This window comes from Melospiza melodia, chromosome 30 (genome assembly GCF_035770615.1).
Source record: "Melospiza melodia melodia isolate bMelMel2 chromosome 30, bMelMel2.pri, whole genome shotgun sequence".
In the NCBI taxonomy this organism is placed as follows: Eukaryota; Metazoa; Chordata; class Aves; order Passeriformes; family Passerellidae; genus Melospiza; species Melospiza melodia.
Genome location: NC_086223.1, coordinates 352,380 through 364,599, shown reverse-complemented (window position 1 = coordinate 364,599; position 12,220 = coordinate 352,380). Strand labels below are relative to the sequence as shown.

Genomic DNA, 12,220 nt, shown 5'->3' with positions numbered 1-12,220 from the left:
GCCCGGGCAGCGGCGGAGGAGGCGCGGAAGCAGCGGCAGGTCCGTGGGGACGGGAGGGCCCCGCGGGGTCCCGGTAACCGGCGCGGGAAGGGAGGGAGGGAGGGAGGGAGCGGGTCCCGTCCGCGGTCGGTGCTGGGGGTCCCGGTTCTCGGGGCTGCGGTCGGCGCGGAGCCGCGGGGTCTCGGGGTGCTGGGGGTCACCCCGCCATCGGGTCGCTGATGTCCCCCAGGTTTCAGGGACCACGTCAGCCCCTCCGTGCCCACCCCAGAGGGACCCTGGGGACACAGCCGGGACAGGGGGCTGACGTCGCCCTCGGTGCCCGCCCTGACCCAGTTTAGGATGGCGGGGCACGGCCCGGTGCCCTCGTCCTGCGACTGCTTCGTGGCCATGCCCCCGCACACGGCGTTCCCCGCCGTCATCTTCGCCAAGAACGCCGACCGGCCCCGGGACGAGGTGCAGGAGATCGTCTATGTCCCCGCCGCCACCCACCGGCCTGGGGACAAGGTCCAGGTGAGGCCGTGCTGGGGCCAAAGGGGCTGCGGGGACAGAGCATCCGGTGCCAGCTCACCCGAGTGTGTCCCCGAGTGTGCAGGGCCAGGGTGGCTGCGGGGACAGAGCGCTTAGTGTGCCAGAGGCCACCTCCATGTCCATGTCATGTCTGTGTGCCAGGGTGGCTGCGGGGACAGGGCACTGAGCGTGCCAGGTGTCACCCCCGTGTGCCAGGGTGGCTGAGAGCACTGAGGGTGCAGGTGCCACCTCCATGTCCGTGTCACCCCCATGTGCCAGGGTGGCTGCGGGGACAGGGCACTCAGTGTGCCAGGTGCCACCTCCATGTCCATGTCATATCTGTGTGCCAGGGTGGCTGTGGGGACAGGGCACTGAGCGTGCCAGCTGTCACCCCTGTGTGCCAGGGTGGCTGAGAGCACTCAGCGTGCCGGTGTCACCGGTGTCCCCCGTGTCCCCGCGTGTCCCCGCAGTGCACGTACGTGCAGATCGAGCAGGCCGAGCGCACCCACGCCGTGCTGCTGAGCCGCCCCGCCTGGCTCTGGGGCGCCGAGATGGGCGCCAACGACTGCGGGGTCTGCGTGGGCAACGAGGGCGTGTGGACCCGCGAGCCGCTGGGCGAGGCCGAGGCGCTGCTGGGCATGGACCTGGTCAGGTGAGGAGGGGGAGGATGCTGAGGATGGTGAGGACAGCCCCGTGCCCAGCCCCGGCTCTGTCCCCACGGTGAGGACAGCCCCGTGCCCAGCCCCGGCTCTGCCTGACGGCCCCGCTGGCACAGGCTGGGTCTGGAGCGGGGCAGCTCGGCCCGGGAGGCCCTGGAGGTGATGACGGCGCTGCTGGAGCGCCACGGGCAGGGCGGGAGCTGCAAGGAGCAGCCGGAGCCCTTCGTGTACCACAACACCTTCCTGCTGGCCGACCGCAACGAGGCCTGGCTGCTGGAGACCGCCGGGCGCTACTGGGCGGCGCAGCGGATCCGCGGTGAGCGGGCACCGGGGGCACGGGGGGCACCGGGGGCACCGGCGGGGTCTCACAGCCCCCCGAGTGACCCCCGGGCCCCCCCGGCACAGAGGGCAGCCGCAACATCTCCAACCAGCTGAGCATCGGCAGCGAGATCACGGCGGAGCACCCGGGGCTGCGGGAGCGGGCGCGCAGCCAGGGCTGGTGGAGCGGGCACGGCGAGTTCAGCTTCGCCCGGGCCTTCTCCCTGGAGAAGGAGCCGCCGCGCATGGAGGCTGCCAGGGCTCGGCTGAGAGCGGGGACGGAGCTGCTACAGCGGCACGCAGGTGGGACAGGGCGGGGATGGCGTGGGGACAGCGTGGGGACAATGTGGGGATGGGGTGGGGACAGGCTGGGGATGGGGATGGGATGGGGACAACGTGGGGATGGGATGGGGATGGGATGGGGATGGAGACGGGGACAGGGACGGGGATGGGGATGGAATGGGGACAGGACAAGGACCGGGATAGGAACATGATAGAGACAGGAAGGGGGATAGGACAGGGACAGGGATGGGGACAGGATGGGGACAAGAAGAATAGAACAGGGATAGGGATGGGGACAGGAATGGGGATGGGGACAAGGATGGAGATGGTGACACGGAAGGTGACAGGACAGGGATGGACGTACTGATCCATGGCTCCCCAAGGGCTGCTTCCACACTGGCATGGAGCTCTTGTGGCAGCACTCAGGTGGGGACAGGGATGGTCCCGTGGCTCCCCAAGGGCTGCATCTGTGCTGGCACACCCCCAGTTCCTGGGGACAGGGCCTGGCGTGGGGACAGCCGCCCACAGCCGCCCCAGTGTGTCCCCAGAGCCACCCCAGTGTGTCTCCACTGCCACCCCGGTGTGTCCCCACTGCCACCCCGGCGTGTCCCCGCTGCCCAGGGCCGGGCTGGCGGCGCTGAGCCGTCCCCGTCCCCGCAGGTCACATCACGGAGGAGACGCTGATGTCCATCCTGCGGGACAAGGCCGGCGGGATCTGCGTGGACAGCGCGGGGTTCCGCACGGCGGGCAGCATGGTGTCCGTGCTGCCCCGCGACCCCGCGCTGCCCTGCGTGCACTTCCTCACGGGCACGCCGGACCCGTCGCGGTGAGCGCAGCCCGCGGCGGGCGCGGGACGCGGCGCTGCCCCGGGGCCGCTCCGTGACCCCCGGCCCTCCCCAGGTCCGTGTTCAAGCCCTTCGTGTTCGTGGCCGGCGTCCGGGCGGCGCCGCAGGTGCGCTCGCCGAGCTTCCCGCAGGACCCCGCCCGGCAGATCCCGCGGTTCCGCAGCTCCGTGGATCGGCGGCACGAGCTGTACCGGCGGCACCAGGCGGCGCTGGAGCTCATGGAGCGCGACCCGGTACCGCGCACCCCGCGGATCCTGCAGAGCCCGCAGAGCCCAGAGACCCCACGGAGCCCACAGAGCTCAGAGAGCCCAGAGACCCCACTGACCCTGCAGATCCCACAGAGCCCAGAGACCCCACTGACCCTGCAGATCCCACAGACCCCACAGACCCCACAGAGCCCGCAGATCCCAGAGACCCCACAGAGCCCACAGAGCTCAGAGAGCCCAGAGACCCCACTGACCCTGCAGATCCCACAGAGCCCACAGAGCCCACAGATCCCAGACCCCACAGAGCCCACAGAGCCCACAGAGCTCACAGACCCCACAGAGCCCACTGACCCCACAGAGCCCACAGATCCCAGAGCCCACAGACCCCACAGAGCCCATAGATCCCAGAGACCCCACAGAGCCCAGAGACCCCACAGAGCCCACAGATCCCATAGATCCCACTGACCCTGCTGATCCCACAGAGCCCAGAGACCCCACAGAGCCCGCAGATCCCACAGACCCCACAGAGCCCACAGATCACAGAGATCCCACAGAGCCCAGAGACCCCACAGAGCCCACAGAGCCCACAGAGCCCAGAGACCCCACAGAGCCCACAGAGCCCAGAGACCCCACAGAGCCCACAGATCACAGAGACCCCACTGACCCTGCTGATCCCACAGAGCCCAGAGACCCCACAGACCCCACTGACCCCACAGAGCCCACAGATCACAGAGACCCCACTGACCCTGCAGATCCCACAGAGCCCAGAGACCCCACAGAGCCCACAGATCCCAGAGATCCCACTGACCCTGCAGATCCCAGAGACCCCACAGAGCCCAGAGACCCCACAGAGCCCACAGATCCCAGAGATCCCACTGACCCTGCAGATCCCAGAGACCCCACAGAGCCCAGAGACCCCACAGAGCCCACAGATCACAGAGACCCCATTGACCCTGCAGACCCCACAGACCTCACAGATCCCATAGATCTTGCAGACCCTTCCTCACCTTGCCATGGGATCAAACCCTGATCTCTCCGGCCCCACGCTGCAATGGGATCAAGCTCTGATCTCTCTGATCCCATTCTGGACCCCCAGATCTCCCTGACCCCTCCCTGCAATGGGATCAAGCCCTGATCTCCCTGATCCCATCCCGGACCCCCTGACCCGTCCCTGATCCCTGCAGGAGCGGGGCCAGCGGCTGCTGGGCACGCTGCAGGAGCTGGAGCAGCAGGGCCTGCAGGGCATGCGGGAGCTGCTGCAGGGCACCGTCAGCCCCAGCCCTGGGGAGCTGGCCGACCTCTTCCTGGACTGCGTGGAGGCCGAGATGAAGTTCTACAGCTGAACCCCACAGGTGGGTGGGCTCGGGTGCCCCGTGGTGTTTGTTATGGACAGGGAATCCCAAATCATTCCCAGAGCCCAGCCCTGACTCTTCCTGTGTCCCAGCCCAAGGTTTGCCCTGGAGCAGTGAGCTCAGGCTGGAATGGGGTGTGAGGGGAAAGGCAGGGATATGGGATATGGGATGTGGGATATGGGATATGGGATGTGGGATATGGGATGTGGGATATGGGATGTGGGATATGGGATGTGGGATATGGGATATGGGATATGGGATTGGGGGTCCTGCCCACAGCCCTGTGTGTGCTTTCCCCATTTCCAGCCCCTCAGGGTGGCACCAGGCTGGAATGGGGTGCGAGGGGAAGGACTGGGATATGGGATATGGGATATGGGGTATGAGAGATGGGATATGGGATGTGGGAGATGGGATTGGGGGTCCTGCCCACCCCACTGTGTGTGCTTTCCCCATTTCCAGCCCCTCATGGTGGCACCAGGCCGGACTGGGATGGGGATAAACTCTTTATTCCCTGCTGCTGCTGCAGGGTGTTGGGGGTACCTGCAGCCCATTTCCCGCTCCTCCGGCACGGCTCTCTCTCTGCAGAGCCTGGCCCGGGGGCTGGCTGGAGGCGCTGGGTGCCCGCAGCGGTGCCAGCGGAGCCCCGGGGCGGCCCTGGGGACAGCGCTGGGGACCCGGCGGGGCTGTGCCGCCCTGCCCCGCGCCCAGCAGCTCCCGCAGCTCCTCCAGGCGCGCCCGGTGCTCCTCCAGGCTCAGCGCCCGCCGCAGCCGCGCCCGCCCCGCCAGCTCCCGGCGCAGATCCCCCAGGAAACCTGCCCGGAGGGACGGCAGCTCCAGCAGAGCCGGCACTGCCAGCCCCGGCGCCGTGCCGCGTGTCCCCGCCGCCCCCGGGCACCTCTGTCCACCGTGAAGGGAGCCCTGAGCGCCGCCAGCAGCTCCTCGTCCTCATCCTCCTCATCCTCGCTGCTGCAGGAGCCTCCTCCTCCCTCCTCCTCCTCCTCCTCCTCGGCCGTGCTTGCCCGGACGGGCTGGGAGTCCAGCTGCAGGAGCCGGGGCAGCGCTGCCAGCACCCCGTCCCTGTGGGGAAATGGGAGGAAAAACCAAATTTCCTGCAGCTGTGGGACTGGGAGTGGGGGTCCCGTCCTGCCTCGGCCCCCCAGAGCTGACGGGGGAGAGGAGAGATTCAAATCCCTGGGGTTTGGAGAGGAGAGAGTCAAATCCCTGGGGTTTGGAGAGGAGAGAGTCAAATCCTTGGGGTGTGAGCAGGGATTCACATCCCTGGGCTTTGCAGAACAGGGATTCAGATCCCTGGGGTTTGGAGAGGAGAGAGTCAAGTCCTTGGAGTGTGGAAAGATTCAGATCCTTGGGGTTTGGAGAGCAGGGATTCAATCGCTGGGGTTTGAGCAGGGATTCAATCCCTGGGCTTTGGAGAGCAGGGATTCAATCCCTGGGGTTTGGAGAGCAGGGATTCAATCCCTGGGCTTTGGAGGGCCACGCTGTGTTTGATATTCCATGGAGTGGTTTGGGAGGGAAGGGACCTTAAATCCCCTCCAGTTCCATCCAGTGACACACATCCCACTTCCCAAACCGTCCCGGGGCACTGCCAGGGACCCAGGGGCACCCACAGCTCCTCTGGGAATCCCATCCCACCCAGGGATTCCTTCCACAGATCCCCTCTGGCAATGCGAACCCATTCCCCTTCTGTCCAGAATCCCTTTCCCAGCCCTCCAGCAGGTACTGAAAGGCCACAACCAGGTCGCCCCGAGGCTCTCCCAGGGTTTTGGGGGGCTGTTTTTCCCCTCGTGCCCCACCTGTACCCCTCCTGCTGGGTGCACTGGTTCCCTGCCAGGTCCAGGATGCGCAGGCTGCGGGGCAGCTCCTCTGCCAGGAGAGAGCAGGGGAAGCAGAGCTGGGAGCCAAAATCCCTGCTCCCCAAATCCCCCCAGCTCCCCTCAATCCTGAGACAGCCCCAGGATGGAGGGAAAGCACAAGAAAGAGCAGGGAAAGCAGGGGGGGCAGAGCTGGGAGCCAAAATCCCTGCTCCCCAAATCCCCCCCAGAGCTCCCCTCACTCCTGAGGCAGCCCCCAGAGCCAGGGAAACTGAGGCAGGAGGGCGGGAGTGGGAGGGTCCCTGCGCCCACCTGTGTGCAGCACCTGGATCAGGTTGTGGGACAGGTCCAGGAGGCTGAGCTGGAGCAGCCCCTGCAGGTTCTGCACCCTCTGGATGCGGTTCCCGGCCAGGCACAGGAACCTGCGGGGCTCAGGAGGGTGGGCAGGGGGTGTCACAGCCCCCCGGGAGGGGCAGGGGGTGTCACAGCCCCGCGGGGACACCTGGCCCCCCCTGCCCCAGCCCTCCTGCTGTACCTCAGGTTGGGAAAGCACTCCAGGTTCTCCAGCTTCTCAATTTGGTTCTGGAAAATAAAATAGAGGGGGAAAAAAAAACACAAAACAACATGGGGTGGTGTTGTTTTTTTGAGGGTTTTTTTGTGGGTTTTTTTTTTTTTTTTTTGACTGCCGACTGAAAATTCACATTTTTGGGAACGCTCTGGGATTGCTCCAACCAATCGCGGGGGCAACACAGGAGATTCTGGGGTGGGGAGGACATGGACACGTCCCAAAATTCAGAGCCCTGAGTTATCCTCATGTGGGTTTGGGAGCACTGGAATCCCAGGGGGGTTGGAATGGGGGGAGGCTCGGAGACCGCCGGGCGTGGGGGGGACTGGGGGGACACTGGGACAAAACCCTCAAGGGTGGGGGGAAACTGTTCCCTTCTGGAGATTGGGGAGGGGAAACAGGAGCAGAATTGGGGGGTGTCTGTGGGAGCAGAATTGGGGGGTGTCTGTGGGATCAGGACTGGGGTCTCTGTGCCCCCCAGTATCAGGACTGGGGGTGTCTCTGTGCCCCCCAGCTCCGCACCTGCTGCAGGTAGAGGCTGTGGATCCCTTCCTGCCCGCGGCTTTTCCCGATGCAGGAGATGTTCTCCCGGTCCAAGCGCAGCGTGCCGGTGGGCAGCGGCCCCGTGGAGCTAAAAGGGGCACGGGGGGGGGTTTGGGGGTGCCCTGAGCCCCCTCCCTGCCCGCCTGGGGGGCTCCGGGGGTCCTCACTCACCGTGTGCGGGTGCTGATGAGGCTGTCACTGAGGGTCACTCCTGGGGGCTGCGGCTCCTCGGGGGCTGCGGGGATTCAGAGTGGGGGTCCAGGGCCCGGAGTGGGGGTCCAGGGCAGCGGCAGCCCCTCCCGCAGGGAGGAGCCCCCCGGTGCCTCACTCACCCCCACAAAGGGCGTCCCCTCGCTCAGCCATGGCCGGGTGGCCGGGGGTCCTTGTTCCCTCTCAGGGGTGATGGAGGAGCAGGGTCTGAGGGAACAGAGGGTGACAAATCTGTGGGCTGGGGACGTCACTGGGGATTGCTGGGGTGGGGCCCCACGGTGGGCAGAGGGGCTCTGTACCCAGGGGGATTATGGCACTGGCACTGCGGGGATCAGTGGGACCGGGACACCCCAGTCTGGGGGGTCTCAGAGACCCCCGGGATGGGGCTGGGGGTCACCGGGAGCAGGCCCCGCTGGATGGGGGCTCTTAGAGACCCCTGAGATGGAGCCAGTGCTGCTCAGCGGGACCGGGCACTGTGGGTTCGGGGCTCAGAGACCCCTGGATGGGCCGGGGGGGCTCACCGGGAGCGGTTCCCGGCTTTGGGGCTCGGTGTCCCTCACTTTGGGGCGTTCAGTGCCCCCGGTCCGGGCTCCGAGCAACCAGGCCGCACGACGCCGTTGCTATGGAGACGGGCGCGCCGAAAGTGACGAATGCTCCACCTTCCCACAGGCCCTTGCGCCGGCGCGACCAAGATGGCGGCGCTCAGTGGTGGCGGGACGCGATGGCGGCGGGGTGAGAGACGGGAACGGGAACGGGATGGGACAGGGGCCTGGAATGAGAATGGAAACGGGAGTGGGAATTGGAGTGGGACAGGAATGGGAATGGGGTTGGGAAAGGAGAAGAATAGGGATGGGAGGGAGAACGGGACAGGGACAGGAATGGGAATGGGACAGGAATGGGAACGAGAGTGGGACGGTAATAGGAACGGGACTGGGACAAAAATGGGAACGGGAGCAGGACAGGAATGGGAACCGGAATGGGGTTGGGAAGGGACAAGAATAGGGCTGGGAGGGAGAACGGGACAGGGACAGGAATGGGAACGGGAGTGGGACAGGGATGAGAACAGGACTGGGACGGAGGTTTGGGATGGGAACGGCAGTGGGACAGGGGCTTGGAATGGGACTGGGAACGGGAGGGGGCAGAGACCGTGAACGCGAGCGGGTCCGGGGCACGATCAGGAACCGGGGCCAGGACTGGGGCTGAGTCCGAGGCAGCCCTGGGCAGCCCGGTGCCGGTGCCAGTATCGGTACCGGTATCGGCGCCGGTACCCATGTCACACGCTGTCCCGCAGGCTGGCTGCCCGCCCTGCAGCTGCTGCGGCACGGCTCCAAGGCGGTGACGCGGCACTGGAAGGCCATGCACTTCCAGCGGCAGAAGCTGCTGGCCCTGACCGAGTACCTGCCCCCGCGGCCCGCCCCGCCGCCCCGCTGCCTGCCCCGGCCGGCGCCACGACAGCAGCAGGTACGGCACGGCGTGGCATGGCACGGGATGGCACGGCACGGCTCCAGGGGGGTCTCCACCGGGAGAGGGCACGGGTGGGGGACACAGCCCTGCTGCAGCTCATGGAAGGGTGTGACCCCGTGGGGTGGGATGTGGGAGCTGGGAAACAGGTGAGACCCCATGTGCAGGGTCTTGAGAGCTGGGGGAGCACCTTGAGATCCATGGGAACACCTTGAAATCCATGGGGACAGCTCAAGATCCATGGGATCACCTTGAGATCCATGGGATCACCTCGAAATCCATGGGATCACCTTGAGATCCATGGGAACACCTCAGGATCCATGGCAACCACTCAAAATCCATGGGAACACCTTGAGATCTGGGGGAGCACCTTGAGATCCATGGGAACACCTTGAAATCCATGGGGACAGCTCAAGATCCATGGGATCACCTTGAGATCCATGGGAACACCTTGAGATCCATGGGGACACCTCAAGATCCATGGGAACGCCTCAGAATCCATGGCAACCACTCAAAATCCATGGGAACACCTTGAGATCTTGGGGGGCACCCTGAGAAGCATTGGATCACCTTGAGACCCATGAGAAACCCTTGAGATCCACGGGAACACCCCAAAACCCACAGCGCCCCCTCACAATCCTTGGCACCATCTCCCCCCAGCCCCTCCAGGCGCAGGGTCCCACCAGGGCTCCCACCCTGTCCCCGTTTCCCACACGTGGTGTGCGCCCAGGACGACGGCTGTGCACGGGTGCTGTGGCACCGGGGCTGTCCCCCCGTCCCGCGGCCACATTCGGTGTCCCCGCACTGACGTTCCCCGTCCCCAGGAGGACGGCTACGCCCGCGTGCTGCGTGCCCAGCTGGAGGCCACGCTCCGTGCCAGCCGCATGGTGGCCGTGTGCCAGTACAACGCCATGGCCGACGAGGACGTGGCCACGCTGCGGCACTTCCTGCGCCGCCACGACATCCACGTCAAGTTCGTGCTCAACGAGGTGGGGCTGGGCCTCAGGGGGGCTCGGGAGGTGTCACAGGGGCTCGGGGGGTGTCCTGGGGGTGTCCCAGGGGCCCCAGGTCTCACGCCAGGTTCTGTCCTGTCCCAGGTGGCCCGGCCGGTGCTGGCGCAGTCCAAGCTCAGGAATTTGCTGCCGCTGTTCGTGTGCAGGAACATCCTGCTGGTGAGCCCGGAGCCGCGGGCCAGGGAGATGCTGAGAGTGCTCAAGGGGGTGCCCCAGGTCATCCTGCTGGGTGAGAGCCTGCCCTGCTCCCCACGGGGCTGGGAGTGGGGGGAATGGGGATGGGAGTGGGGGAATGGAATGGGAATGGGGCTGGGAATGGGGAATGGGGATGGGAATGGAATGGGAATGGGGGAATGGGGATGAGAATGGGGGAATGGGGATGGGAATGGGAGTGGGGGAAATGGGGATGGGAATGGGGGAATGGGGCTGGGAATGGGGAATGGGGATGGGAATGGAATGGGAATGGGGGAATGGGGATGGGAATGGGGGAATGGAAATGGGAGTGGGGGAATGGGGATGGGAATTGGGGCACAGGGCTGGGAATGGGGATCCAGGGCTTGGGAGGCTCATCGGGACCGGGAATGCTGGCCCAGGGCAGGGAATGAGGCCCCTGGCAGAGCTGCATCCATGCAGACAGGGCAGGGCAGCCTGCGGGCTCCGGCAGTCCCTCCCCGTGGGGCTCTGCGGTTCCATGCCCAGCTCCCTTTCCCAGGCGCCTGCATCGACGACACCATCCTGAGCCGGCAGGGCGTGGAGAGCGTGGCGCGGCTGCCGCCGCTGGAGCTGTGCCGGGGCCAGACGGCGGCGGCGCTGTCCGCGCTGCCCGCGCAGACCTGCTCCCTGCTGCAGCGCGGCCCCGCGCACCTCGCCGCGCTCCTGGAGCAGCACCTCCGGCAGCTGCGGGGCACGGGCGGGGCTGCGGAGCCTGCCCCGGGCCCGGGGAAACAGTGACACCGGGCACCGGGACCGGCTCCTTCCCTGGCCACGGGAAATGGGGAGCCCCCCGCATGGGGGGCTGGAGGGTCATGGACACAATCCCCATGGGATTCTGCAGCTCCACGGAGAATTGGGGCGGGGGGTTTGGCACTGAGGGTCCCGTGCCCCCCCCCAGTCGTGGCCGGTCCCCTGTGCTCCCTTGGGATCGTCCCAGCAGCGTTGCAGCTGTGCTCGTTGCAGCTGTGATTGTCCCAGCTGTGCTCGTTGCAGCTGTGATCGCTCCAGCTGTGGTCGGGGGTCTCTGGGAGCAGCCAGAGGAGGAGCAGGAGCGGGATGGACCCTGCAGGGGGATTTGGGTCCATCCCCGGTGCCTTGGCGATGGGGCTGTGCTGTGACACTGCCCCCGCCCCGGCTCCCTGCCCTGCCCATTAAAGTGTCCGTGTGGAGATGCCGAGGCCTCGCCTGTGATTTTGGGGGGTGGTCCTGCCCCCCGAGGGTGCGGGGAGAGGCCAGGGCTGCTCTGGGGGTCTGGGGGAGCAGAGCTGGGGCTGGGAGAGGGAAATGCCAGGGTGGGAATGCCCCGGGACCACCGTGGAGCCCGAACACCCCCGTGGGTCAGGGATCGCCGGGATCCCCACGGGATGATGATCCTGAGACCCTCGGACATCCATCCTGAGACCCCCGTGGGTCAGGGATCGCCGGGATCCCCACGGGATGATGATCCCGAGACCCTCAGGCATCCATCCTGAGACCCCCGTGGGTCAGGGATTCCCGAGACCCCCGTGGGCTGCTGATTCCGGGGACGCCGGTGGGTCAGTGATCCCGGAGACCCCCGTGGGTTGGCAATCCCCAGGCCATGCACGGGATGACGATCGTGAGACCCTCGGACATCCATCCTGAGACCCCCGTGGGTCGGTGGTCCCCGGGATCCCCGTGGGTCGGTGGTCCCTGGGACCCCCGTGCGGCGCTGCCTCTCCCCATCCCTTTCCCCGGGGCTGCTCTCGCTGGGGTCCGGAGCTGCCCCGGTTCCGTGCGGGCGCTCCCGGTGTCCCGGCGGCTCCCGGTGTCCCGGCGCTGGCCGCTCCCGGCGCTGGCGGCTCCGGTCCTCCACGGAGCAGGGGGCAGAGCCGAGCGGCTCCGGACCGCCCTCCGTGTTCCGCTTCCTGCCGCCGCCGCCGCCGGGCAGGATGCGCCCGGCCCCCGCCGCCCGCCCGCCGCCCGCCCAGGTGAGCACCGGCACCGGCACCGGGGGAGGCTCCGGCCGGGCCCGCGACCCCCGGCCCCGCTGCCCCGGGGGGTGGCACCGGCGCGGGGACAGCGGGATGGGCTGCGCCCCGCCGGGGGATGGAGAGCCGGGGGTACCGGGCAGCCCCGCTTCGGGGCGAGGGGTCCGCACGGGTCCGCGGGAGGGAGCCGGGAGAGCCCCGGTGCCTCCCCCCGGAGCCGCCGTTACCGGTGCCGGGTTATCTGAGGCGGCGTGGCTGCCTGCCAGTG

At 67.2% G+C, this 12,220-nt stretch overlaps 3 protein-coding genes across 7 annotated transcripts; 2 read left to right on the top strand and 1 right to left on the bottom strand.

Annotated features, from left to right (window-relative positions):
- SCRN2 (secernin 2) lies at nt 1-6,614 on the top strand. Of its 5 annotated transcripts, none has more exons than XM_063178763.1 (9): nt 1-39; nt 230-510; nt 978-1,159; nt 1,283-1,482; nt 1,572-1,787; nt 2,427-2,592; nt 2,667-2,844; nt 4,002-4,169; nt 4,920-6,614. In XM_063178763.1, exons 2-8 carry the CDS (start codon nt 340-342, stop codon nt 4,158-4,160), a joined length of 1,272 nt encoding a protein of 423 aa, XP_063034833.1. In that variant the 5' UTR covers nt 1-39; nt 230-339; the 3' UTR covers nt 4,161-4,169; nt 4,920-6,614. The 5 variants fall into 5 exon arrangements, with proteins under 5 accessions (XP_063034833.1, XP_063034834.1, XP_063034832.1 ...); XM_063178764.1 differs by lacking the exon at nt 4,920-6,614 and adding an exon at nt 4,696-4,879; XM_063178762.1 differs by lacking the exon at nt 4,920-6,614 and adding an exon at nt 4,755-4,877.
- LRRC46 (leucine rich repeat containing 46) lies at nt 5,610-8,023 on the bottom strand. Its single transcript, XM_063178658.1, has 8 exons — nt 7,838-8,023; nt 7,439-7,523; nt 7,278-7,341; nt 7,086-7,194; nt 6,534-6,580; nt 6,311-6,420; nt 5,981-6,050; nt 5,610-5,616 (listed from the first exon to the last, which is right to left on the bottom strand). The coding sequence occupies exons 2-8, from the start codon at nt 7,467-7,469 to the stop codon at nt 5,610-5,612; spliced, it is 438 nt and encodes a 145-aa protein (XP_063034728.1). The 5' UTR covers nt 7,470-7,523; nt 7,838-8,023.
- On the top strand, nt 7,989-11,174 carry MRPL10 (mitochondrial ribosomal protein L10). The gene is made up of 5 exons (XM_063178767.1): nt 7,989-8,048; nt 8,608-8,777; nt 9,602-9,766; nt 9,875-10,019; nt 10,503-11,174. The coding sequence occupies exons 1-5, from the start codon at nt 8,009-8,011 to the stop codon at nt 10,739-10,741; spliced, it is 759 nt and encodes a 252-aa protein (XP_063034837.1). The 5' UTR covers nt 7,989-8,008; the 3' UTR covers nt 10,742-11,174.
- Nucleotides 11,175-12,220: the final 1,046 nt, after the last annotated feature.